The sequence below is a fragment of the Siphateles boraxobius genome, unplaced genomic scaffold (assembly GCF_051911475.1).
Source record: "Siphateles boraxobius isolate OS27281-9 unplaced genomic scaffold, OSU_SipBor_1 111, whole genome shotgun sequence".
Taxonomy (NCBI): Eukaryota; Metazoa; Chordata; class Actinopteri; order Cypriniformes; family Leuciscidae; genus Siphateles; species Siphateles boraxobius.
In genome coordinates, this window is record NW_027508713.1 from 2,221,150 (window position 1) to 2,247,500 (window position 26,351).

General features: G+C 37.3%; 1 protein-coding gene across 4 annotated transcripts; it reads right to left on the minus strand.

Moving 5' to 3' along the window:
* Window positions 1-154: 154 nt before the first annotated feature.
* On the minus strand, window positions 155-26,330 carry lpar2b (lysophosphatidic acid receptor 2b). 4 transcript variants are annotated; one of them, XM_077198294.1, is made up of 6 exons: window positions 26,008-26,159; window positions 21,015-21,465; window positions 14,725-15,139; window positions 9,916-10,172; window positions 7,400-7,432; window positions 155-747 (listed from the first exon to the last, which is right to left on the minus strand). In XM_077198294.1, exons 2-6 carry the CDS (start codon window positions 21,324-21,326, stop codon window positions 607-609), a joined length of 1,158 nt encoding a protein of 385 aa, XP_077054409.1. In that variant the 5' UTR covers window positions 21,327-21,465; window positions 26,008-26,159; the 3' UTR covers window positions 155-606. The 4 variants fall into 4 exon arrangements, with proteins under 4 accessions (XP_077054409.1, XP_077054419.1, XP_077054428.1 ...); XM_077198304.1 differs by having other exon boundaries at window positions 21,015-21,462; window positions 26,008-26,156; XM_077198313.1 differs by lacking the exon at window positions 7,400-7,432 and having other exon boundaries at window positions 26,008-26,330.
* Window positions 26,331-26,351: the final 21 nt, after the last annotated feature.

Genomic DNA, 26,351 nt, shown 5'->3' on the forward strand with positions numbered 1-26,351 from the left:
CACACACCTATATTTGAGATATTTGCATGTATATACTGTCTATATATTTATATATAATTTATATTATATATATACATTTTTTTCTTAAATATATACATGCATATGTGAGTATTTATATATACAAAAATAATTATACACAGTACACACACATATATTACGGAAACACAAACTTTTATTTTGGATGTGATTAATCGTTGCCCAACACTACTTTTCATATTAATATTTTTAAACAGAAGAGCACGTTTGTTTGTTAGTTTTTTTTGTCATATCAAAAATGCTATTACACCAATGTTAGTACGAACTGAAACATTGGTGCACAATTAATGTGCGTTTAATCAAACACAAAAACATAAATAAACGCCACCAGTAAAACTTTAATTAAATAAAAACAATATTTACACTCAATTCATTCAGTTTGTGCTCAAACACACACACACACACACACACACACACACACACACACACACACACACACACACACACACACACACACACACACACACACACACACACACACACACACACACACACACACAGTCTCTTCATTGATGCTCAGAGAAACAAACTGAGAGTGATTGATTGACAGCTCGTTCAGCCAATCGTGGCTCAGCTCTCAGAGTCTTCCAGCATCTTATCAGCGTCCTTTAGCACCACCTTTCCTCCGTTCACCTGTCCACCGTTCTCCTGTTCTCCATTCTCCTGTTCTCCGTTCACCTGTTCTCCACCTCCATCACGAGCCCTGCGAGCCTGAGACACAGAGAGCCGACAAACACTGGCTGCAAATCACCAATCTCTAGTCTTTCCACCAAGATGACCTCACACCCAAGCAGACGTGAAGGAAAGTCAACAGAAGATGTGCTTATAGTCACAGATCTGAGAATCAATCAATCCTCCCAGACTGCTTTAGGACGGGGGAACGTCTCTCTGCCCAAACAGAGCTAATGCTACGTCTACGGAGCTAATGCTACGGTTAGTTCACCCAAAAATGAAAAGTAGCCCATGATTTACTCAGCCTCACCATCCTATGTGTATATAACATTCTTCTGTCAGACGAATACAATCAAAGTTATGTTAAAAAAATGTCCTGGCTCTTCCAAGCTTTATAATAGCAGTGAATGACTGTTTCTGTTTTGAAGTCCATAAAAGTGCATCTATCCATCATAAAAGTGCATCTATACATCATAAAAGTGCATCTATACATCATAAAAGTGCATCTATACATCATAAAAGTGCATCTATCCATCATAAAAGTGCATCTGTCCATCATAAAAGTGCATCCATCCATCATAAAAGTGCATCCATCCATGATAAAAGTGCATCTGTCCATCATAAAACTGCATCTATCCATCATAAAAGTGCATCTGTCCATCATAAAAGTGCATCTATACATCATAAAAGTGCATCTATACATCATAAAAGTGCATCTATCCATCATAAAAGTGCATCTATCCATCATAAAAGTACATCTGTCCATCATAAAAGTGCATCTATCCATCATAAAAGTGCATCTATACATCATAAAAGTGCATCTATCCATCATAAAAGTGCATCTATCCATCATAAAAGTACATCTGTCCATCATAAAAGTGCATCTATCCATCATAAAAGTGCATCTGTCCATCATAAAAGTGCATCTATCCATCATAAAAGTGCATCTATCCATCATAAAAGTACATCTGTCCATCATAAAAGAGCATCTATTCATCATAAAAGTGCATCTATCCATCATAAAAGTGCATCTGTCCATCATAAAAGTGCATCTATCCATCATAAAAGAGCATCTATCCATCACAAAAGTGCATCTATCCATCACAAAAGAGCATCTGTCCATCATAAAAGTGCATCTATCCATCATAAAAGTGCATCTGTCCATCATAAAAGTGCATCTATCCATCATAAAAGTGCATCTGTCCATCATAAAAGTGCATCTATCCATCATAAAAGTGCATCTATACATCATAAAAGTGCATCTATCCATCATAAAAGTGCATCTGTCCATCATAAAAGTGGATCTATCCATCATTTAAAAGTGCATCTATCCATCATTTAAAAGTGCATCTATCCATCATAAAAGTGCATCTGTCCATCATAAAAGTGCATCTATCCATCATAAAAGTGCATCTATACATCATAAAAGTGCATCTATCCATCATAAAAGTGCATCTATCCATCATAAAAGTGCATCTGTCCATCATAAAAGTGCATCTATCCATCATAAAAGTGCATCTATCCATCATAAAAGAGCATCTATCCGTCATAAAAGTGCATCTATCCATCATAAAAGTGCATCTGTCCATCATAAAAGAGCATCTATCCATCATAAAAGTGCATCTATCCATCATAAAAGTGCATCTATCCATCATAAAAGTGCATCTGTCCATCATAAAAGTGCATCTATCCATCATAAAAGTGCATCTGTCCATCATAAAAGTGCATCTATACATCATAAAAGTGCATCTATCCATCATAAAAGTGCATCTATCCATCATAAAAGAGCATCTATCCATCATAAAAGTGCATCTATCCATCATAAAAGTGCATCTATCCATCATAAAAGTGCATCTATCCATCATAAAAGTGCATCTGTCCATCATAAAAGTGCATCTATACATCATAAAAGTGCATCTATCCATCATAAAAGTGCATCTATCCATCATAAAAGTGCATCTGTCATCATAAAAGTGCATCTATCCATCATAAAAGTGCATCTATCCATCATAAAAGTGCATCTATCCATCATAAAAGAGCATCTATCCATCATAAAAGTGCATCTATTCATCATAAAAGTGCATCTATCCATCATAAAAGTGCATCTATCCATCATAAAAGTGCATCTGTCCATCATAAAAGTGCATCTATCCATCATAAAAGTGCATCTGTCCATCATAAAAGTGCATCTATACATCATAAAAGTGCATCTATACATCATAAAAGTGCATCTATCCATCATAAAAGAGCATCTATCCATCATAAAAGTGCATCTATCCATCATAAAAGTGCATCTATCCATCATAAAAGTGCATCTGTCCATCATAAAAGTGCATCTATACATCATAAAAGTGCATCTATACATCATAAAAGTGCATCTATACATCATAAAAGTGCATCTATCCATCATAAAAGAGCATCTATCCATCATAAAAGTGCATCTATCCATCATAAAAGTGCATCTATCCATCATAAAAGTGCATCTATCCATCATAAAAGAGCATCTATCCATCATAAAAGTGCATCTATTCATCATAAAAGTGCATCTATTCATCATAAAAGTGCATCTATCCATCATAAAAGTGCATCTATCCATCATAAAAGTGCATCTGTCCATCATAAAAGTGCATCTATCCATCATAAAAGTGCATCTGTCCATCATAAAAGTGCATCTATACATCATAAAAGTGCATCTATCCATCATAAAAGAGCATCTATCCATCATAAAAGTGCATCTATCCATCATAAAAGTGCATCTATCCATCATAAAAGTGCATCTATCCATCATAAAAGTGCATCTGTCCATCATAAAAGAGCATCTATCCATCATAAAAGTGCATCTATCCATCATAAAAGTGCATCTATCCATCATAAAAGAGCATCTATCCATCATAAAAGTGCATCTATCCATCATAAAAGAGCATCTATCCATCATAAAAGTGCATCTGTCCATCATAAAAGAGCATCTATTCATCATAAAAGTGCATCTGTCCATCATAAAAGTGCATCTATCCATCATTTAAAAGTGCATCTATCCATCATAAAAGAGCATCTGTCCATCATAAAAGTGCATCTATTCATCATAAAAGTGCATCTATCCATCATAAAAGTGCATCTGTCCATCATAAAAGTGCATCTGTCCATCATAAAAGTGCATCTATCCATCATAAAAGTGCATCTATCCATCATAAAAGTGCATCTATCCATCATAAAAGTGCATCTGTCCATCATAAAAGAGCATCTGTCCATCATAAAAGTGCATCTGTCCATCATAAAAGAGCATCTGTCCATCATAAAAGTGCATCTATTCATCATAAAAGTGCATCTATCCATCATAAAAGTGCATCTGTCCATCATAAAAGTGCATCTGTCCATCATAAAAGTGCATCTATACATCATAAAAGTGCATCTATACATCATAAAAGTGCATCTATCCATCATAAAAGAGCATCTATCCATCATAAAAGTGCATCTATCCATCATAAAAGAGCATCTGTCCATCATAAAAGTGCATCTATCCATCATAAAAGAGCATCTATCCATCATAAAAGTGCATCTATCCATCATAAAAGTGCATCTATCCATCATAAAAGTGCATCTGTCCATCATAAAAGAGCATCTGTCCATCATAAAAGTTTGTCTATCCATCATAAAAGAGCATCTATCCATCATAAAAGTGCATCTGTCCATCATAAAAGTGCATCTATCCATCATAAAAGTGCATCTATCCATCATAAAAGTGCATCTATCCATCATAAAAGTGCATCTATCCATCATAAAAGTGCATCTATCCATCATAAAAGTGCATCTATCCATCATAAAAGTGCATCTATCCATCATAAAAGTGCATCTATCCATCATAAAAGTGCATCTATCCATCATAAAAGTGCATCTATCCATCATAAAAGAGCATCTATCCATCATAAAAGTGCATCTATCCATCATAAAAGTGCATCTATCCATCATAAAAGTGCATCTATCCATCATAAAAGTGCATCTATCCATCATAAAAGAGCATCTATCCATCATAAAAGAGCATCTATCCATCATAAAAGTGCATCTATCCATCATAAAAGAGCATCTATCCATCATAAAAGAGCATCTATCCATCATAAAAGAGCATCTATCCATCATAAAAGTGCATCTATCCATCATAAAAGTGCATCTATCCATCATAAAAGTGCATCTATCCATCATAAAAGAGCATCTATCCATCATAAAAGTGCATCTATCCATCATAAAAGTGCATCTATCCATCATAAAAGTGCATCTATCCATCATAAAAGAGCATCTATCCATCATAAAAGTGCATCTATCCATCATAAAAGTGCATCTATCCATCATAAAAGTGCATCTATCCATCATAAAAGTGCATCTCTCCATCATAAAAGTGCATCTGTCCATCATAAAAGTGCATCTCTCCATCATAAAAGTGCATCTCTCCATCATAAAAGTGCATCTGTCCATCATAAAAGAGCATCTATCCATCATAAAAGAGCATCTGTCCATCATAAAAGTGCATCTATCCATCATAAAAGAGCATCTGTCCATCATAAAAGTGCATCTATCCATCATAAAAGAGCATCTGTCCATCATAAAAGTGCATCTATCCATCATAAAAGTACATCTGTCCATCATAAAAGAGCATCTATACATCATAAAAGTGCATCTATCCATCATAAAAGAGCATCAAAAAATATACAGCCATTCACTGCTTATAAATTATAAATATTATTATAAAGCTTGGAAGAGCCGGGACATTTTTTAATATAGCCTAACTCTGATTGTATTTGTCTGAAAGAAGAATGTCATATACACCAGGATGGTTTGAGGGCGAGTAAATCATGGGCTAATTTTCATTTTTGGGTGAACATTTGAAAACGGGTTTTTCGTTTAAAAACGCTCTCCGACCACACTAGCGCTTTCAGGTGTTTCAGTGCGGATGAGAAACTTTTGGAAAACACTAAATTCACCTTTACTGCGCATGCGTAAACCCTCACTAAAGCGCACTGAGATGATACAGACAGAACAGTACATAATAAAGTTATCGCACAATTCTTCTGGCAGGATCATTTTATATAGCAAAATATCTCCTCATTCACTGATCGCCCAGGTCACTCTCACCATTATATGTTTGGTGTAAAACGCTAAAACTGCTCTCATGTTCAGCAAATGTGAGTGAATTTTGTCATTGCAGGGCGGTGATATGAATAGTGTGTGAAGTTACATATTTCAGCAAAAGTGATCAGCACATAACAGGCACAATACCGCTATAAACGTGAAAATCTATTGGTACAATATGCGTCACATGACTAAACTTAATCCGGTTTTACAGTCCACACTACAAAACCGTTTTAAAATTTATCCACTTTGGAGAGCGTTCAAAAAGCTTTGTTTTCATGAATAAAAACGCCGTCTCAGTGTGACGGAACGCCAAAACGGAGAGAAAAAGATGCGTTTTTAAAGGAAACCGTGTTGGTGTGGCCTGAGACGCTCGTACTGAACATGAACATCACAGACAGCAGCTCTGGAAGCACCTTTATTAATCACTCATTTACTTCAACATCACGACACGAGTGCGCAAACACACTGTTATCAGCGTGTGTCTGGATAACTATCAGCTAAAACATCACAAACAGCCAATCAGAACGCAAGAACCAGATATCTAGTGTGCGTCTCACTGGTCGATTAAAAACACATGATTAAATCAAACTCATGAACAGCACATAATTCACAACATATTTCAGTAATGCAAGGTTTTTTTGTTAACATGAACTTACAAACAATGAGCATTTACTAAAACATTTTTAAGATCAAAAGTTATTAACATTAGCTTATGCACATGCACATTTGTATTGATAATAATGCTGTAGTTCACGCATTAACAAAAGAAACCTCATTGTACTGATATTTTATACAGTAAAGCCTGTTCTTTAGGACCTTTGAGATGTTTGCATTTCTTTATGTAGAACACGTTTCTCGGGCTGAAATGTGACGCGTTTCATGAGATTCCCTCAGATGAGAGACTTCGGTACAGATCATACAGAAACAAAACTGAAAACACAACCGATAAAAGCTTTAAAAAGAGCCATCTCAAAGACCAGGGACATTTTGAGTGTTGTTAGAGAGTTAATGCAGGGAAACACATAATGGTTGGTTAGTACGGCATGTGCTAGTACTGAAGTAACACGATTAAAACCACCTGTTTGTGTGTGTGTGTGTGTGTGTGTGTTTGTGTGTGTGTTCGCGTGCAAAGTTTTACGCACGCGACACAGTGACACATGCAAATATTTACATGATTAACACACACGCCTGCAGCAGTGAGCACTGCACATCTGTTAGCCAGAAACACATCTTTACAAAGATGTTAAATGAACACACACACACACACACACACACACACACACACACACACACACACACACACACACACACACACACACACACACACACACACACACACACACACACACACACACAGGATGGTTTACTGGAACTGAGAAAATAAAAACAGTGATGAAAACCCAAAGCTGCTCAGTAACTGCGTGCAGAAGGAGCCACACATCACGTGATCATCTGAGCGGTTAGTGTGTGTGAGTGTGTGTTAGTGACGGAGAATCTCGGAGTGAATCAGCAGTTCATGTGATTAGAGTCTGATCGAGAGGATTTAAAAGCAAGCGAATCTACATACGACCCACGAGTCCTTCAGCACACGCCGTCTCCTCTGCACACAACACACAAGAGAAGAGCCGTTACACACACACACACACACACACACACTCCTCTGCACACAACACACAAGAGAAGAGCCGTTACACACACACACACACACACACACACACTCCTCTGCACACAACACACAAGAGAAGAGCCGTTACACACACACACACACACACACACACACTCCTCTGCACACAACACACAAGAGAAGAGCCGTTACACACACACACACACTCCTCTGCACACAACACACAAGAGAAGAGCCGTTACACACACACACACACACACACACTCCTCTGCACACAACACACAAGAGAAGAGCCGTTACACACACACACACACTCCTCTGCACACAACACACAAGAGAAGAGCCGTTACACACACACACACACACACACACACACTCCTCTGCACACAACACACAAGAGAAGAGCAGTTACACACACACACACACACACACACTCCTCTGCACACAACACACAAGAGAAGAGCCGTTACACACACACACACACACACACACACACTCCTCTGCACACAACACACAAGAGAAGAGCAGTTACACACACACACACACACACACACTCCTCTGCACACAACACACAAGAGAAGAGCAGTTACACACACACACTCCTCCGCACACAACACACAAGAGAAGAGCCGTTAGACACACACACACACACACACACACACTCCTCTGCACACAACACACAAGAGAAGAGCAGTTACACACACACACTCCTCCGCACACAACACACAAGAGAAGAGCCGTTACACACACACACACACACACACACACTCCTCTGCACACAACACACAAGAGAAGAGCCGTTACACACACACACACACACACACACACACACACACACACACACACACACACTCCTCCGCACACAACACACAAGAGAAGAGCCGTTACACACACACACACACACACTCTTCAGGTTTAAAGGCCGCAGCTGGACGGACACAGATGCGCGACTGCCGTGTTTCTGCATGCGAGGTTTAGTTCGTTATGCGTAGAGCGATTCAATCATAACTCGATCTCTCAGTCCAGCTAGTTTATGTTAGTCAGCCTCTCGATACGCAGGAAACGCGGAGCGGTTAGTTTGTACAAATGAAGAAGCGAAGCTCAAATGCCCTTTACAAGGAAAGTACACACAAACATGTTTAACAGCAACACTACGATATTCCTAGATCTTTCACTGCAAAAAAATTATTTCATTACTTTATTGAACTTGACAATTTAATATTGTTTTATTTTACAAACATCTAAACGTTCTTAAATCAAGATATACATACTGGAGAAGCAAAATGACAGTCTTTTTGTTCTTTTAAATAAAATTAAGTTTTTGCTTAAAACAAATATCTGTCAGTGGGGTCAGAAAAATAAACTTGTTTTGTCTTTAAATTAAGTTGATTTTTCGGACCCTATTGGCAGATATTTATGGAAGCTTGGAAATTGAATAAATATATATAAAGGTAATTGCAACTTCTCGCAATTCTGACTTTCTCACAGTTGCGATTTTTTTATCTCTCAATTTTGACTTTTGTCTCACAGTTGTGAATCTTCTAGCAACTGCGACTTTTTGTCTAGTAATTCTCACTTTTTTCTCCCAATTGTGAGTTTATATCTCACAATTTTTTTTTTTCGCAGCTGTGATTTTTTTATCTCAATTCAGATTTTATTCTCACAATTGCGAATCCTCTAGCAACTGCGACTAGTAATTCTCACTTTTTTCTCGCCATAGCGATATCTATATCTTGCAATTCTCACTTTTTTCTCGCAATTTTAACTTTTTTCTCCCAATTGTGTTTATGTCTCACAATTCTCACTTTTTTCTCGCAATAGCGATATTTATATCTTGCAATTCTCACTTTTTTATCGCAATTTTAACTTTTTTCTCGCAATTGTTTTTATATCTCACAATTCTCACTTTTTTCTCGCAATTGCGATATTTATATCTTGCGATTATAATTTTTTTCTCGCAATTATAACTTTTTTCTCGCAATTGTGTTTATATCTCACAATTCTCACTTTTTTCTCGCAATATCGATTTTTTATCTTGCGATTATAACTTTTTTCTCGCAATTATAACTTTTTTTGCAAACAATTGCAAAAGAAAAAAGTCAGAATTACCTTTATGTTTTTTTTAAATTCTGTAGCGTAAACAAGCTTCCGTAGATATTTTTGCATTACAAGCACAAACTCACTTCACTTTAATAAAATTTTCAGACTTAATATCTTCAGTAACTTTGCTTGTCTAGTAAATGTTTCTTGATTTAAAAAGGATTCGATGTTTGTACTGGAAAATAAGACAAAACTACAACAGAAGAACATGATTTTGGCCATGTTTATAGCATCACGTAGTGTGTAACTGACTCCTGCAGATGAAGCTTGCGAGCCGCACGCGAGTTCTGGCGCTAAAGCGGGCGCTTGAGTGGCGGTTTGACGCTGTTGTTGTGAGTCCCGTCACTCTCAGAGAGTACCTCTTGCTCGAGCGTGTTGAAGCGTACGCCCGAGTGCTCGCCCGTCTGCTGGGACGACCGGCACGCGTAGCAGAGGATGCGCTTGAAGGTGTTGCGCATGTCCTTGTCGCGGTAGGAGTAGATGATGGGGTTCATGAAGGAGTTGCACTCGGCCATCACCAGGAAGAACTTCTCATACGTCAGGACGTCGCAGGATTTACAGAGACCGTCCAGCAGAAGCAGAACCAGGCCCGGCGTCCAACACACCACGAAACAACCTGCCAAAAAAGTTATATAGGTTTAAGTTTATGAAAATTATTTATGAACATTATTTTATATAAAATATATATTTAACAAAACAAGTTGAACTCTAAAATGGTTAGAAAATCAAAGCCATAAATCTAAACCAGTTGTGTTCCAAATTTGAGGATGATATCTCAAAAAATTAGCTTTCGGTAAGACTTTGTTTGGGCGCAGTAACACATTTTCCCCATTGGGTGCCAGCAAAACTCCACTGGTCACACAGTGATTGGATGTTAGATTTGCAGTTGAGTTTTTCTCTCAAAAAATATTACAAGCACATGCACACACACACACACATACAATTTTTTTTATTACACACATACAAACCACACTCAGACATCCACACCAACACACCCACACAATTATCGTTGCACAATTTATCTAATTGGCTCTATAATATCTCAAAGCAGAAAACAGGAATAAAGCGAGTATTTGTTTTATAGGCCAAACCTGAAAAAATGGCACAATCTGATAAAAAATTGTAAAAATTTTAATTGCCAACAGAATGAAAGCCTCTTAACATTGCGCATCATTTTATAGTTAAATGGCACTGGGATTAAAAATGGCAGTTTTAATGGGTTTCAATGGGGCCATTTTTGGCAAAACGATGCTAAGAGGGAGTATTTTGTGTACCTAGTGCAAAATAGATTTTTTTAAAGAAAATGGGGTGAAATATTAAAATTCCAATAAAAATACACACATGTGGCAAATTTTATGCAGTTAGCATTAACACAGACAAAGTTATCAAAAAAAAAAAAAACTGAAAAAGCCAAAAATGTCCACAAGGGTAAAGGTGCTCTAAGCGATGTCGCACCTTTTTTAGGCCAAAACATTTTTTGTCACATACAGCAAACATCTCCTCACTATCCGCTAGCTGCCTGTGCCCTGAACACACTGTAAAACACACGGTCTCCTCAGACACCCCAGGCTACACACACGGCAACAAACACAAACTGGGCTAACCCGCAACACCAAACATAACACACTGTTCCAGCCAATGACTGACAAGAAGTTTGAGGGGTTAGTGCGCGGATGAGGAGGAGGGGGGGTCTAGCTAACCTCCGTTTTCTTTGACAATACTTTAAACGTCGACAAGAAGTGACGTCACCCGACATTGCTTAGAGCACCTTTAAATAGGCGCTTTTACACTTGACTCTGAAACCCAATCTGGTGATAATGTGAGAAAAGTCTGAATAAAGTTTGGATTGACTGTAATTGAACACCAGTAACACCGACTATAACAGCAAGCCTAATACAGTGACATGCTAAATAAATGTTCAGGATTTTGGAAAAATCATTTGGGAATGTCGTATGTTTGCAAACGTGCAAAGGAAAGGTTCGTGCGGAAAGCCCTTATATGGAGATGGACTGGCCGTGTTTTACGCAAACTGACCTTATTTAAATGTACTCAAATATCTTTATTTAGAATACTCTGAATTCAATAACATGAGAACCCGGTTATGAACTAATTACACTGCGCATTTTAATTTCTGCAAACAACTTGTGTTGGGAATTTTAATTTACGCAAATTACCTCATTTAGCCAATTTAGATTGCTCTAAATTCATTAACATGAGAACAGAGTTACAAATAACTAACATTTAATTTATGCAAATTACCTCATAATGCTCATTTAGAACAGTAAGTTCATTAACATTAGATCAAGGTTACGAACAAATTACGTTGGGAATTTTTCTTTATGCAAACTTCCTTCAGCGAATGCAAAGTTTCTCAGGGGAATGCAAAATCGTGGACATATTTTTTCCACCACCATGTTTCTCTTAGAGGCTCTGTACATTCCTGCAATTCAGTTTAGTGACACTTGTCCCATTTCTAGATGACAGAAATGTAAGTAAATGTCTTTTTAAAGCTGCTTTACAGCAGAATCTGCATTAGTCACATATTTGATGAAGTCATTGATTCTGTTATTTTCCTGTTTATCACTGTGACGCAGCTTTGAATCCATCTGTGATTAATAAAGCGCTGTAGAAATAAAGCTGACTTGACAATAGACGGTTAGAGGAGGGTTGGTGAAGTGAAACTAAAGCTGAACTTCTAGCACTTCCACATTGTTTCTATTACTCTAAAGGTGATCAGGCCTTTTCTGTTGATAATCAATTTATGTTTAAACATGTTTTATGAATAAATGCTGTTGTTTCTGTGGACTGAAGTCAGCATGTAGACGCGCTAATGCAACACTTCCTTTGTCTGGTGTTCTCAGATGTACGTTCAGGAAGCACCTTAAGTGTGTGCGTGTGTGTGTTTATGGGATCCTTCCAAGACTTCACATAGCTTGAGTTTCCAGGAAGTGTGGCAGAATGTGTGTGTCCACATTCCCTGTATGTGAGTGACACACGCTGATACTCAGAACATGCACGTACTCGCCGCTCTCTCTCTCGGGGAGGGTGAAGCGTGGAGAGAAACGAGGCTGAGATAATGAAAACACGCAGGTCCGGTTAGACGAGCCCGCACAGGCCTTCCTGCCCCAGATCCTCAGTGTGGTTATGAATATCGAGTGTGTGTTATTCTCCAGAAGAGGAGTTTACTTGCTGGTGTGACTCGCTGCGGGGTCTGTTCACTCTTCTAACTAAGGTCGAACTAAAACACGATGAGACCACTGATAATGTGCCTTCTACAAAACAAACTATATGTGACCCTGGAGCACAAAACCAGTCACACGGGTAATTTTTTTTAAATTGATATGTCTACATCATCTGGAAGCTGAATAAATAAGCTTTCCATTGATATATTGTTTGTTAGGATCGGACAATATTTGGCCTTTAAAGAAAATCGTCTTTAAAGTTCGTCATTTATGTTCGCGATTTTGCTGCATACACTCACAAAAAATATTTTTTTATATATTTACGGTTGTAAATTTACAAAATATCTTCATGGAACATGATCTTCACTTAATATCCTAATGATTTTTGGCATAAAAGAAAAATCGATAATTTTGACCCATACAATGTGTTGTTGGGTACTGCCACACATATACCCGTGTGACTCGTGACTGGTTTTGTGGTCCAGGGTCACATATTATCGGTATTAATTATGAATTAATGTGAAGCAGCAGTGTTTTCAACATTTCCAACCTGAGGCCTTCAAGACTCAAAGCCTGTTCACAGCCAGAGCAATAATAATGAAAACTATAACCAGAACTATATAAATACAATTATAACCAGAACTATTTGACTATAATTAATTATAATGATAAACATAACGATAACAATAACCAGATTGCATAAAAACTATAAAATAACTACCATTATAATGATAACCTTAACTATATAACTACAATTATAAAGATAAACATAATAACTATAATGATAACCATAACTATATAAATATAACTATAACAAAAAGGTAACGATAACCATAACTATAATAATAAATATAACTATAACCATAACTACAATTATTAAAATCTTTAAATTATTGCTTAGAATATATATTTATCAATATTTATTTTTAATTGGAACAATTATTACAACTTTATGGTTATAGTTATCATTTCTCTGTGAAAACGGGCCTTTAGAACATTTTAACTAATAAGAAAGAAACTCGTAATCAGGGTTTGAACTTTATCACTCACTGGCCATTCAGAACCTCCACTAGCCAAACTATAATATACATTATATAGGATTTCATACATTCATTTCTTATTCAAACAAAATCCTGTCATCCAGCATCTCCTCCCTTACTCTTTCATCCTTTTGTAGGATGTTGAAAACAAAAACTATTTCCTGTTAACCAAATGCTTTTTAATCTTCGCTATTGCTTCAATGCAGATGAACAAGCGTGCCGTTATTTGTTGCCTAGTGACGTGTGTTCAAGTAAGCCAGATATATGCGCAGATTCTGCACAATACGCTGTATTTAATATATCATGACTCACAAGGTGAGTATAATTGCTAAAATACAAATTTGCGCAAAATTTGGCTTACACGAACTTCCCCAGCAAAGTGAGCAAACAATAAGTAACACACCAAATTGGCTCGTGATTTGACAGCGTTACCCGCCGCAGTTGATTTTTAGTTTATTTTGACCTGCTCGTAATGATGGTATTTAATTACGACATGCATAAAAAACACCTTCATTTAAACAGCGCTTTTAACAATATGGACTGTTTGAAAGCAGCTTTACAGTGATAATAGGAAATTAAAGTAACAGAGTTTGTTTTGACTTTACAGCAGATCTAGAATAAAGTTATTGTCCAGCTAAAGTTAGTTATGATTGATTCACTTCCGTTGCAAAGATCATTAGTTATTAACTTAGGGGGCCGCTAACACGACACTGTTCTAACAGAAAACCCCTAACGCGCTCCGGCCGCTCATTAGCACAACAACAGTGTTTGGTGCTCGAGAACGCAAACCTAGAAATAGCTTCCAAGTTGCAGGCGTTGAATAATTTAGAAAAAAAAAAGTTATCTCCGCGCAAACTTCAAAAAACACGAATCTGTGAAAACGCTGACAACGTTAGAAACGTCACATTTGGGCATGCCGTAAGTCAGAAACGAGTCTCCATCTTACCCAATATCAAGACGACGGTCTTCATGAGGTTGACCACCGTCTCCTTGTGTTTGACCTGCGAGGTGTGCTGGCTCATGCGGTGGTTCTTGCGTCGCACGTAGATGAAGATGCGCGTGTAGACGGCCACCATAACCATGAAGATCAGCAGGTTTAGGACGGCCCAGAACACCAGGTAACTGCGACTGTAGAGCGGAGCCATGGTGGAGCACACGTCCATGTTGCACACGCAGTTCCATCCCATAGTGGGCACCAGACCCATCACTATGGCGATGAGCCAGATGCCGATGATGAGCAGCACGACTCTGTGGTTGGTCATTTTACTGTGCAGTTGCATGGTGAAGATTGTCTGGTGTCGCTCCAACGCGATGGCCATCAGATTAATCACCGACGCTGTCAGACTGGTGTCGATCAAACCCTGAGACACGCAAAGAAAAAGACAAACCATGTTTACACACCAGAGTCGCGACAAACGTGAAGACGTTCATTAATATTCCAGCGATAAACTACTGGAGAACCTCAGAAAGGTCTTAAGAAGAACTCAATAATGACGTAATATACACCACACACTTATTATACTATGACAATTATTATAATGATATATATATAACTATATTAATTAGTATAACGAAACCACCACAATTACAATAATCTAGCCTTGAGGTCACGAATGCATGAACTAACTTTTCCACATTTGTCATTGAGAGCATATGTCGTAGGCTTTTACCGTGGCTTTCAAATGAAAGATTGGTATCAAAGAGCAGACGACGAGGACCTGACAGAGCAGCCATCAATATTAGACCGTATTCTAGGTTAGTACGTGCAGAGGTTTTTGGTCCATTCATTAGGAACTGTGTTTTTTCAGAATTAAGTAGAAGGAAATTACTGGTCATCCACTTTTTTATATCAGCTATGCATCACGTTAATTGGTGAATTGGTGAGTTTCGTCAGGGCTTGAAGAAATATAGAGCTGAGTATCATCAGCATAACAGTGAAAGCTAATGCCGTGCTTCCTAATAATATCTCCTAAAGGTAGCATGAAGAGAGTGAACAGCAACGGTCCTAGTACTGAGCCTTGTGGTACACCATAATGAACTTGTGATCGATAAGACTCACTTCATTTCTTCATCTCTTCATTTACTGCTAAAAACTGCTAAAATATATCCACCATCTGCTTTTGAAGAAATGTCGTATCATGCATTCTATCAGTTCTGGCGCCTCCGTCTCAGCATAGGCTACAACGCGACGTATATTCACATCAAATGTTAACGCAAAGGAACGGGACAATGCAGTTCACATAAGTTCATTATTTGCATGTGCTAACAAGTCATTCACGTGTTGATGCGCGGTTCTAACGAGCGTTTTTCTGAGCGCGTACGCCCGAAGCGCACGCGCACTAAGCCTGTCTAACAACAGCGACAGGTTACTGAACGAAGTTATCTTTCAAGTCTTATTGCGCGAATACTGTCAAATACACACAGGGTTTACATAAACAAAGTTGGTTATGTATAAAGTGAAACAAACAGAGAAAATCTGCTTCCTAGCTAATGCCGTCAGTATTGTAGACAGTACTCGGCAGGTACTCAAGATGGCGGCAGTCAACTGGAAAAAGAACGGATGACGTAAGAGGTCATGTGACTGATATTCATGTATAGCCAGTTTCAAATAAATACCTAGGGTTCTGTTTGTTTTCTTCTAAGAGAGTTGAAAATAAGCGGATCTAGCAGTTTTTAAAGGGGTGGAAAAACACGATTTCACTTTTCTAACTTTAGTTAGTGTGTAATGTTGCTGTTTGAGCATAAACAACATCTGCAAAGTTACAGCGCTGAAAGTTCAAAGCAAAGGGAGATATTTGCTTTTTAAAAATTCAATTTCTAAGGACTACAGCAAACGGCCGGTTTTGGACTACACGACATTCCTCCGGAGTTGCTGAAGTCAGCAAACCCCATTATTTACATAAACCCCTCCTCCGAGAATACGAAATAATCGGGGCGAGGCCGTTTTATATTGCTGTTTTGGAGATGAGTTGTTGCACTGCCTTCGAAACGCTGCTGTTATTTTCATCCCGGTTGAAGGTTAAAATTTATTTTTAACTCGGTCCCTCATAATTATGACCCAAATCTCGCTCTCTGTGCTGCACATGTTAGGGAGGAAAGCTTTCACAATCGTGGCGAGCTCAATGCAGGATTCGCACATCGGCTTGTCCTGAAAGATGGAGCAGTTCCAACTTTAAAAACAGAAGCTTTTGTTTACGGGTCACATCCTGCAAGTATGATTTATTTTTCGTCGATGTGTTTTCCTGTAATAGTTCGTATTGTTAATTGTACGTTGTAGCAAGGAAGTAAACAAATGACAACGCTGTTTGGCTCTGCTGGTTTGTTAAATGCTCATTCATACTTAACGTTATCCGACGAACACCTAATAATGTTACAAACTTTTTTTAAATCTCAACAGCGAACTTGGAATTAGTGTAAATTATTCTTTGATTAGAGCTTTTATGTTTATCTACATGCTTGTTTAGGCATGCTAAACATGGTTCTGTGTTTGATTTGGCAGCCGATGTTTAGTGTTCGTTTTGGGTTAATAGTTCTGGCCAGGGAACTACACTGCGACCAAAATGGTCGCATATGCGACCTTTTGAAATGCCATTGCGACCCTAATTTTTAATGGGTCGCAAATGTATCACTGATTATTTTTGTACCTATGTTTTTAGGCAATATGCTATGCTTTACTATGAGCATTTATTAAACCAGAAATGTGTATTTTAAGAATACGTTTTATAACGTGCTCTGAGCATTCAACACATCAAGTTGGCTTCAGCCCCGCGACCGTTACTTAGATTAAAACGTACCATTGTATCAGTGCTGCGCGAGCTCTCTCTCTCAGAAACACGGACGCGCGCACACAGAGAGAGAGAAGATCATTGTAAAATGAAAATTGGCTATAGTTTAAATTTTGTTCTTGCTTGTTTTTTTTCTGTCAAAATGTCAGAAAGCATTTTGTATTATCCATCCGTGTTTTTAAAATTCGTTAAATGACGGCCGTTTTACTGCTAACACAGCCCTCATTATAGGCCTATGTCGGATTCATTTAACTTATAATTGATATTATTTTTATAATAAGTGATTTGTTATGCTATTATTGGACTTCTTTCTATTCATTGTCAACTGTTTTCTATAAATATGTTTGTATTGGCTAACATTTATTCAGCTAATGCGTGTCCTGTTTAAAATGTGCAATGTTCAAACGCAAAGACAGCACGTCACAAATAGAAGCCGTTTTCCCTGGATATTGGAATAATAAATACAACACTTTTTTTTTTCAGCATTTTTTTTTTTACTCTTTTCTAGGGGTTTCTTAATTTTAGACAAGTTGACCAGCACACATTATATGCAATGCAATATAATGCATGCGTGTCCTATGTGTGGCATATTTTGCACACAGGTAAAGGTGCCCAATATCAGTCATTTCTAAAGTAAAAAAAAGAAAAGAAAAGTGTTTTTAAAAATATCTCTTTATTTGATTATCAGTAAATTTGTTTTCTATACAGAGATATCGACCATAACAGCAATATTAATATCGGTTATCGGTATCGGCCACAATTTTCACATGGGTGCATCACTACTTACGAGTTCACGAGTCTGCCCATCTGTGCAAACCATAGCATGTTGAAATCCATTTTGCTCTTTATTGTGTACAGTATTTTCTATTGCAGTAAATCTATCCCAACCAATGTTAAAGAAAACAAAAACAAGGCGGCATGTGGTTTAAAACATGGCAAGTAAAATAAAAAGCACATCTGTATGCAATACAGTTTCATTATTGTTCATTATTATCCAGAGCGGCTTACTATAAATAATTTGTGCGACCAAATCATATTTTGCGCTAGTAACTGAAAAAGTTAGTAGTGCAAGTGCCACCAGTGGAAAAGGTTAGTGTAGTTCCCTGGTTCTGGCGACAGATATTTGGCTACAATCGTTCTAAAAGTACAAGAGTAACGGTGGCATACAGTCAGAAACGATCACTATAGATCCGCAGTCTTTACTCAAAAACATCCCTTTGAGGACTGTAGTATGATTTGTTAGACCGATTATATGAAATTCTTGTTTATGAAGCTTATTTTTTGTAATTCTATAATAATTAGTACAATTAAATAACAGCGTATCTAAAAGGTAATGAGAGAACAACAAAAAACAAACCTTTCTGAAACGTCGTTTAACAGCCGTTCTTGAACAGGTTCTGCTCGATCATCTTCACTAACGTTCTCTGTGTCCGATTCGGGCTCAAATTGGTTTAGTTTTATTGACGCCATCGTTTAAAATACACCAAAGCACAAAGTTAAATAGACAGTAAAAGAAAACTACCGGTAAAGGTAAGGGGCGTGACGTTTCCGGGAAAAGAGCACTAGACGGTTAGCGAATCGCAACACACTGGGCCAGCTAACCAATCTGAGCCCATTGCGTAGTTTTGGCTTCATAGAACCCCGGAAACCATCAGACCGTTTTTACAAGGAGGAACAGAGCAGTGTAGAATAAAGGTGAAGTATATGAAAAATAATGCAATTTTTAAAAAACGAAGCATGAACACATTACAGTGCACCGCACAAACACAATCAAGCCTTCTAAAAATGTGTTTCACCACCCCTTCAAGGTACTTCTGTATGCAATAATATTTTCTTTCCACGAATTGCAAAAAACCTCTAGCTCTGTTTTATTCCTGCTGCGGGTTAATATTTCTGGCTGTTCTCTTAAGGGCCTGAGTGTGCTCGCTGTACCACGTGTCTATTTTCCTTAATCTTCTTTAAGCGAAGGAGCAACTGTGTCTAAAGTGCTGGAAAGAGAGAGTCAATAGTTTCTGTTGCAATATCAAGTTCTTCTAAGCTATCTGGGATTCTGAGATGATGAAACTGATCAGGAAGATTATTAATAAAGCAATCTTTCGTGGCAGAAGTGATAGGTCTAACATACTTGTAACACGGAGTCGGCTTCGCAGCCTTGGCTAAATGTTGTTTACACGAGACTAGATAATGATCTGAGATGTCGTCGCTCTGCTGCAGAATTTCAAGAGCATCAACATTTATTCCATGTGATAATATTAGATCTAGAGTATGATTACGACAATGAGTAGGTCCTGACACGTGTTGTCTAACTCCAATAGAGTTAAGAACGTCTCTAAGTGCCAATCACAATGCATCTTTTTCATTATAAAGCTTGGATATGTTTTAATATAACTTCAATTGTGTTTTTGGGTGAACTGACCCTTTAATACCTATAACTAGAACAATGGTTACTAAAAAATAAATATAACTGTAATGAAAACTATATTAGAGTCCACACCGACACACAAATAACTTTAGAGGACCTCAATAGTTGTGTTCTAAATGACGTACTACACACTACCCACTGAACCACCTAGTGTAGGTGAGGTGTAAAAATGTACTTTTCCATCCAGCATTGGACTGTCTATTCTCTATTTCTATATAATTAGAGCTGTCACAGTCAAGTGCATAAGGCGTCCAACAGTACACACCTACGTTTTTTCGGGTAATTATGTGCATCATCCAGGTGTTCACACTACTCACACTAAAAGACTAAGAATGGTGAATAGGTGTGCAAAATGGGACGCACCCCATATCAGATCTCACTTCACCACTTACACCTGATGGAGATATTTGTGCTACAGTACTGATATGATACTGATGTATACGAGCATCACATTACACTTCACCATCATCATGACAATAGAAGCAGGATGATATTGATGTCTCTTTTCCAATGAGCACCTGAGCTTCCCCAAATTCTGTTTTAATCGTTTAGTTTTATTTATAAAACTTTAACAACTAGAACCATTCTTTCAAAATTTGGGCTAATCAAATCAAAATATAACAATTCCTTTACAACAACAAAAAAGAACAACCGTTTTACATAACTAACATTCATATATTATGTATTCTTAATATAAATAAAAATATTGTCATAATTTCCTCAAGTTAAACAAAACTTTTATTTTGCTGGTTTGTAGTTAAGTTTCTTTGTGTATTTTTTTATGGAAAATTGGAAATGACTTGGATAAAAAGTAAGACAGCATGTCTTCTCCCAGAATTCCTCACAGGATACAGGAAGCAGAGCAACCACACTGATTTCAGACGATCTTAACTCGGGAATATTTATAAACGCTTCCTCCAACTCAGCTTGATCGGTCTGTCAAACAACTGAATCTCTGTGTGTTTTCTGTTGCTAAACCAGTCATGGTTTCTCATTAAACACCCATCCCAGACACGCCCACAGCCTTACCTGTCTGATAAACCACTGATATACGGTAAGCCTGATGGTCCACGGGCCGGTGTGGAACATCAGGTACATGTAGGAGACGCCGGCGAAAAGATCCGCGGCCGCCAGGTTTCCCAGCAGGTAGTAAATGGGGTAATGAAACCTGCGGTTCATGAAGATGGCCATCATGACCAGGATGTTGGCGAAAATCACAAAAAAGCAAACAGAAAATCCCAGGGAAACCACTACAATGTCTTTCGGCTGCCACGTCTTGCTGATGTTCTTCATGCTGCGATTGTAGAAGAACTCTATACTCATGTTGTCGTAGCAAACCATCGTGGCGGTCAGCGATTGGGCCGTGGAAGACAGCGGCGCACGTGATTGGCTGAGATCTGAAGGGGCGGGGCCTCGGCGTGTCAGAGGTCACTCATGGAGGAATGGAGATGCGAACCTTCGGTCTGAAGAATCCGATCTACTGTGGCAGAGGAAAACACAAGGAGCGAATATTATTCGGGTTATTATTCACAGTCAAATCATATCCGCCAGTCACCTTTCATGCCGAAAATCACAAGAAAAGATATGAAATTATAATTTGCATGAAGGCAATGAACACTGTTTTTACAACCATTAGGATTTGTGACGTTTTCATAACAAATAAACACATTTTAAGGCAGATTATGCATCTGTATGTTTGTTTTACTGATGAGTTTTTTTTCATTGATTTTTCTACTGTAATACAATGATTTATTTTTACTTTATTTGAATTCACATAAATTAAAGACAGTACAATAGAACTGACATGCGTATATAAATAATATATATATATATATATATATTTTTTACCATTTATAATCTAATTAATAATTTAAAAATAATTATAAAGAATTTAAATCATTTTATTATAATTGGCATTAGGAAAAGGAACACTGTTTTATGAACATTAAGATTTTATTTGACATTTTCATGGTAAACACATTTTTAGGCCTGCCAGATTCTCTTTTTTTATTGTCATTGATGATTCTCTATGCAAGAACATTTTTTTTTTTACTTTATTACTTATATCTGCATAAATAAATGATAAAATGATAAATACAAACATGATATATAAATATTTAATTTAAAAATAGGCCTAAATCTCTCTTTTCAGTCAGGTATGAGACCTGCGTGAAGTTTACCCCAATTACAGTAAATGTCATGAAAACTCTAAAATATGATTAAATTTCTATTAGGCTTTTACATTTCCTGACAGTTTTGTGAGATTCACTGAGCCTCAAGTCGCACACAACTAAAGCAACATATCATAATGTGTATGATCATCCATCCGCCCATCTAACACACTCTCACCAGAGTAACTCGACCGCACCAGAAAACAAGAAAAACATTTCCCACTGAGATGGAGAGACCGCACCTCAACCAATCACAGCCTGCGCATCAGCTCAAACGCCTGCTGATTGGATGCCGTGCTTGTCCATCATCTGCCTGAGCAGAAGGTTTCCCGTAACTAACCGTTATCATCTCACGAACATCAGAGTCAACCCACACAAGGACACACATCCTCCTGATCGTCTGTGAAACTGTGAAACTAACTGTGTGCCAGCTCAGGAAACACACTTCAAACAAACTAAACTGACTCTATTACGCTATCATCTTATACTACTAATGCATCAGGGACACTACAACAACGAGACGACGTGTCTGTCGCAATCGCACATGCATTTCTTAAAACCACGTTCGGCTCCCAAAGAACCTTTCAGTGAACAGCTCTTAAAAGAACCAGTTTTAAAGAATATATATTTCAATTAAAAAACTAGTCATTTAAGAAATATACTTCTACTATAGAGAAGCTTTTGGGCAATGGAAACGCAAGTAACACATTTATTTAAATGTGAAATAGCTTCGTATAGGCCTAAAACTTTTAATTTACATCTTGGTGTACGTCACTCGGAAACAGGTCAAAGGTCGAGTCTTGTTATTAAAGGGTTAGTTCACCCAAAAATGATCATTCTGTCAGTAATTACTCTCCCTCATGTTGTTCAACCCCGTAAGACTTTCCTTCATCATCTTATTTTTGGTTTTTTTAGCGCACAAAAAGTATTCTCACCCCTTGATAAACTTAAGATTGAGCCACTGTAGTCACTTGGACTATTTTAACGATGTCTTTAATAACGTTTCTGGCCCGGCAAGAATGAAATTACATAGAAGTCTCTGAAGGAGTGAGACAGATCTCATCAAAAATATCGTTCTGATGATGAACGAAAGTCTTACAGGGTTGAACAACAAGAGGGGACATAATTATCATTTTTGTTCATTATTTGAGCTATAACACTGTTATTATCATCAACTAAAACTATTAAAAACATTTATGTTCATTGAAATAAAGTTGAAAAAATATTTGTTGATAAACTAAATGAAAATTGCTTGGCAATAAACTCAAATAAGTTGAAGCACTAAAATAATTAACTGGAAATTAATAAAAGCTCAATAATAAGAGTGTATTAAAACTATATAGCAACATTTTGAACAAAAACAAAAGCCTAATATAATGACAAAAGTTGAATAAAACTGTGAATATTTACCGCGATGGGCAGAAAATCTCAATTTTAGAGGAAGTTTGATCATCAACCATAAAAACCCAGCAAAACATTCCTGTACCGACGAAAAGAGAACTGAGCGTGAAATAAGTGTGTGTGTTTGAGAGACACAGACTTAAACAGAACACTGAATGATTTGAGATATCCGGCTCAAAAGTGTGTGTGTGTTTGTGAATCACAACAATCCTGTAATGAACTTAAACCTGTTGTTACAGAAAGACACACCTTTCACCCTGTCGCTCTCTCTGAACTTTCACACTGCAGAATCTGCAACGGTACTAGTGTGATTTTCCATCTGTCTCTCTCACACACACACACACACACACACACACACACACACACACACACACACACACACACACACACGAACTAACATGTGTGCAGTTGAACCCACAAACAATTCAGACAAGAAAAGCACCTGCAAACCGAGTTTATTAACAGATCTGCGGCACACAGACAACGAGTTCCAGTGTGAGTGTGTTTTAATATGTTTCATATAAATCAATTATAGTGTGCTTTATAAATAAGTCACTTGAGTTTCTACATGTTATAAAAGCTCTTATATACTTCATATATTATATACTTATAGTTTCATTCAGGAAAACTACCTTTCACTTACAATCATAAATTTTTATTTTATTTTAATATTTTACATTGGAGTTCAAAATGTGGCGAGTCTTTCATTTACTCATGAATAATAAACGAGAGCGCATATTATACATCATCAACCAAAAGCCTGGACACACTTGAATACATTTATGTTGAATTTCTTTTCAAAAATATTTCTATAAACATTATTATAATCTAATAAATAGGCTAAGGCACCATGAAAACAGACCATTTTTATTTGTTATAAGATGCTGCCATTTTATTATTAATTATTTATCCATAATAAACACTGACAATTCTTATTTTTTATGGAATGTTGCAATGTTGATTTCATGTTGACTAAAAAAATTTAACGAATAAACTTTCTGCAGTTGATTTATTATGAAATGTTATGTTTAGATATTCAAATGAGGCTATCTAAATGAAATATGCACTCATTTGTATGCAGTTCCAGAAAAGAAATGTGTTCAAAACGATTGTTTGAATTTGTTGTTATATTAGAGCTGAAGGTTTTTACCGAAGGGATTTTAGATTTCCCTTTTTATCGCTCCGTAAATCAGAAAATACTGTCAACAGACAGAAAAAATACCTTTTCACCATGTTTTTAGGAATAAAGAGTTGTATAAACTCATATGAATGTTATATGAACAAACCTCTCAGTAAAATTCTTTAGTATATAGAGAGGAATAAAACTGTAAGTTGTAGTGTATATAAGTAATGCTGAAGTGGAGAAAAAACTCATTTAGTGATAGCGACCATTGAAAAATGTATTGTAAGTGAAATCTAAAAAACGCAAATAGACAAAGTTCAATACAATAAACACTTAAACATGTATTTTGGATGTTTATTCTCCACTAGTCTGGAAGCAAAATTGACCAAAATCTAAAAATTGACCAGTGCATAAAAACAATGCTTTTGTCTGTGGTGTCTTGAGTAAATGAGACCATTTTTTGTTGTTGTTAGCTATCAAATTAATACAACGCTTGTCAGTTTAATAATAATAGCTTTTTAAAATATGATTGTTCTTGGAAAAAAACAGTTTGAGCTGTTTTTATGATCATAAGCGTGATTTGTCTCTTCTTATCAGTCAGTATCTGGGTCAATGGCATGACGTCTAAAATTTCTGTCTGGTTGCATTTTTTATCAGTTTAAAACGGGTTTCAGTTCATAAAAATATGCCATATAGTGCCTCTCCCATGGATGTACACTTTAACTTTTCACAAACGATTAGTCATTTGTGTTATTTCTGTTATTTAAAGTCTAAAAATATCATGAAGTGGCGACCGTACAATTCATCTAGTTAGATGAAAAAAAAACAACATCACTAAAATCACTTCATTTAAAAATGTATGTGTTCACAGCATCCTTAATGTTTGAACAATTGCAATTATTTTTAGTATTTTAAAATTGCCCTGTCGAAATCCTTACACGTCACTGACCCATCTAATGAATGTGAAACAGCCAACAAACACCTAGTGTGTGTGTGTGTGTGTGTGTGGGGGGGGGGTGTTTGTGTGTGTGTGTGTGTGCGTGTGTGTGTGTGTGGGTGTTTGTGTGATGATGTGGGTGCGTCGCATATTTCAACTATAAACATATTATTCATACACACAATATTCATAAAAACTTGAGTTATTCCTCAAAAGCTTCACACATTAGCCTATCTAATAAGGAGTCGTAAATCTGCAAAACAAAGGCTGAAACCTCCGCGAAACTGAAGCGCACAATCAGCGCCAGACTCAACTCCAGAAGTGAGTTAAACTTCCCCGGTTTCACACAATCAAACATCAGTCAGTCAGAGTAAAACACACAACACTCACGGGTTCCTCGGTTCTGGTTCTGATCGACTCAAACTTGACCGTTCGGCTCGAGTCTCATGTCGCGCGGGGTTCGGCTCGTGCTCGTCTCGACCGCTGTGGATCATCAGGCGCGCGCTCGCTTCGCTGCTGTGTGCGCGCACTCACTCACCTGTGCGCTGCTGGGGGGGTAGGTGAGGGCGGGGCCAAGCGCCCCTGAGCACGCAGCTGATTGGATGCAGCAGGTGACGTTTCCAAATATTTTTGTTCGTCATCCTGAGTTTAATTTTTATGGCATGTGTTTTTTATTGTTAGGCAATGTTCAATGCATTATTATGAATTTATATGATGACCATATTACAACATCT

What these genes read in the sequence shown, in the direction of transcription:
- lpar2b (XM_077198294.1), bottom strand. Translation starts at nt 21,326, where the DNA reads ATGGTTTGCTACGACAACATGAGTATAGAGTTCTTCTACAATCGCAGC. An exon ending in TCAACACGCTCGAGCAAGAG is followed by an intron (nt 7,433 to 9,915) that starts GTACTCTCTGAG and finishes TGTTGTGTGCAG; the next exon opens with AGGAGACGGCGTGTGCTGAA. An exon ending in TGCTGAAGGACTCGTGGGTC is followed by an intron (nt 748 to 7,399) that starts GTATGTAGATTC and finishes TCTGTGTCTCAG; the next exon opens with GCTCGCAGGGCTCGTGATGG.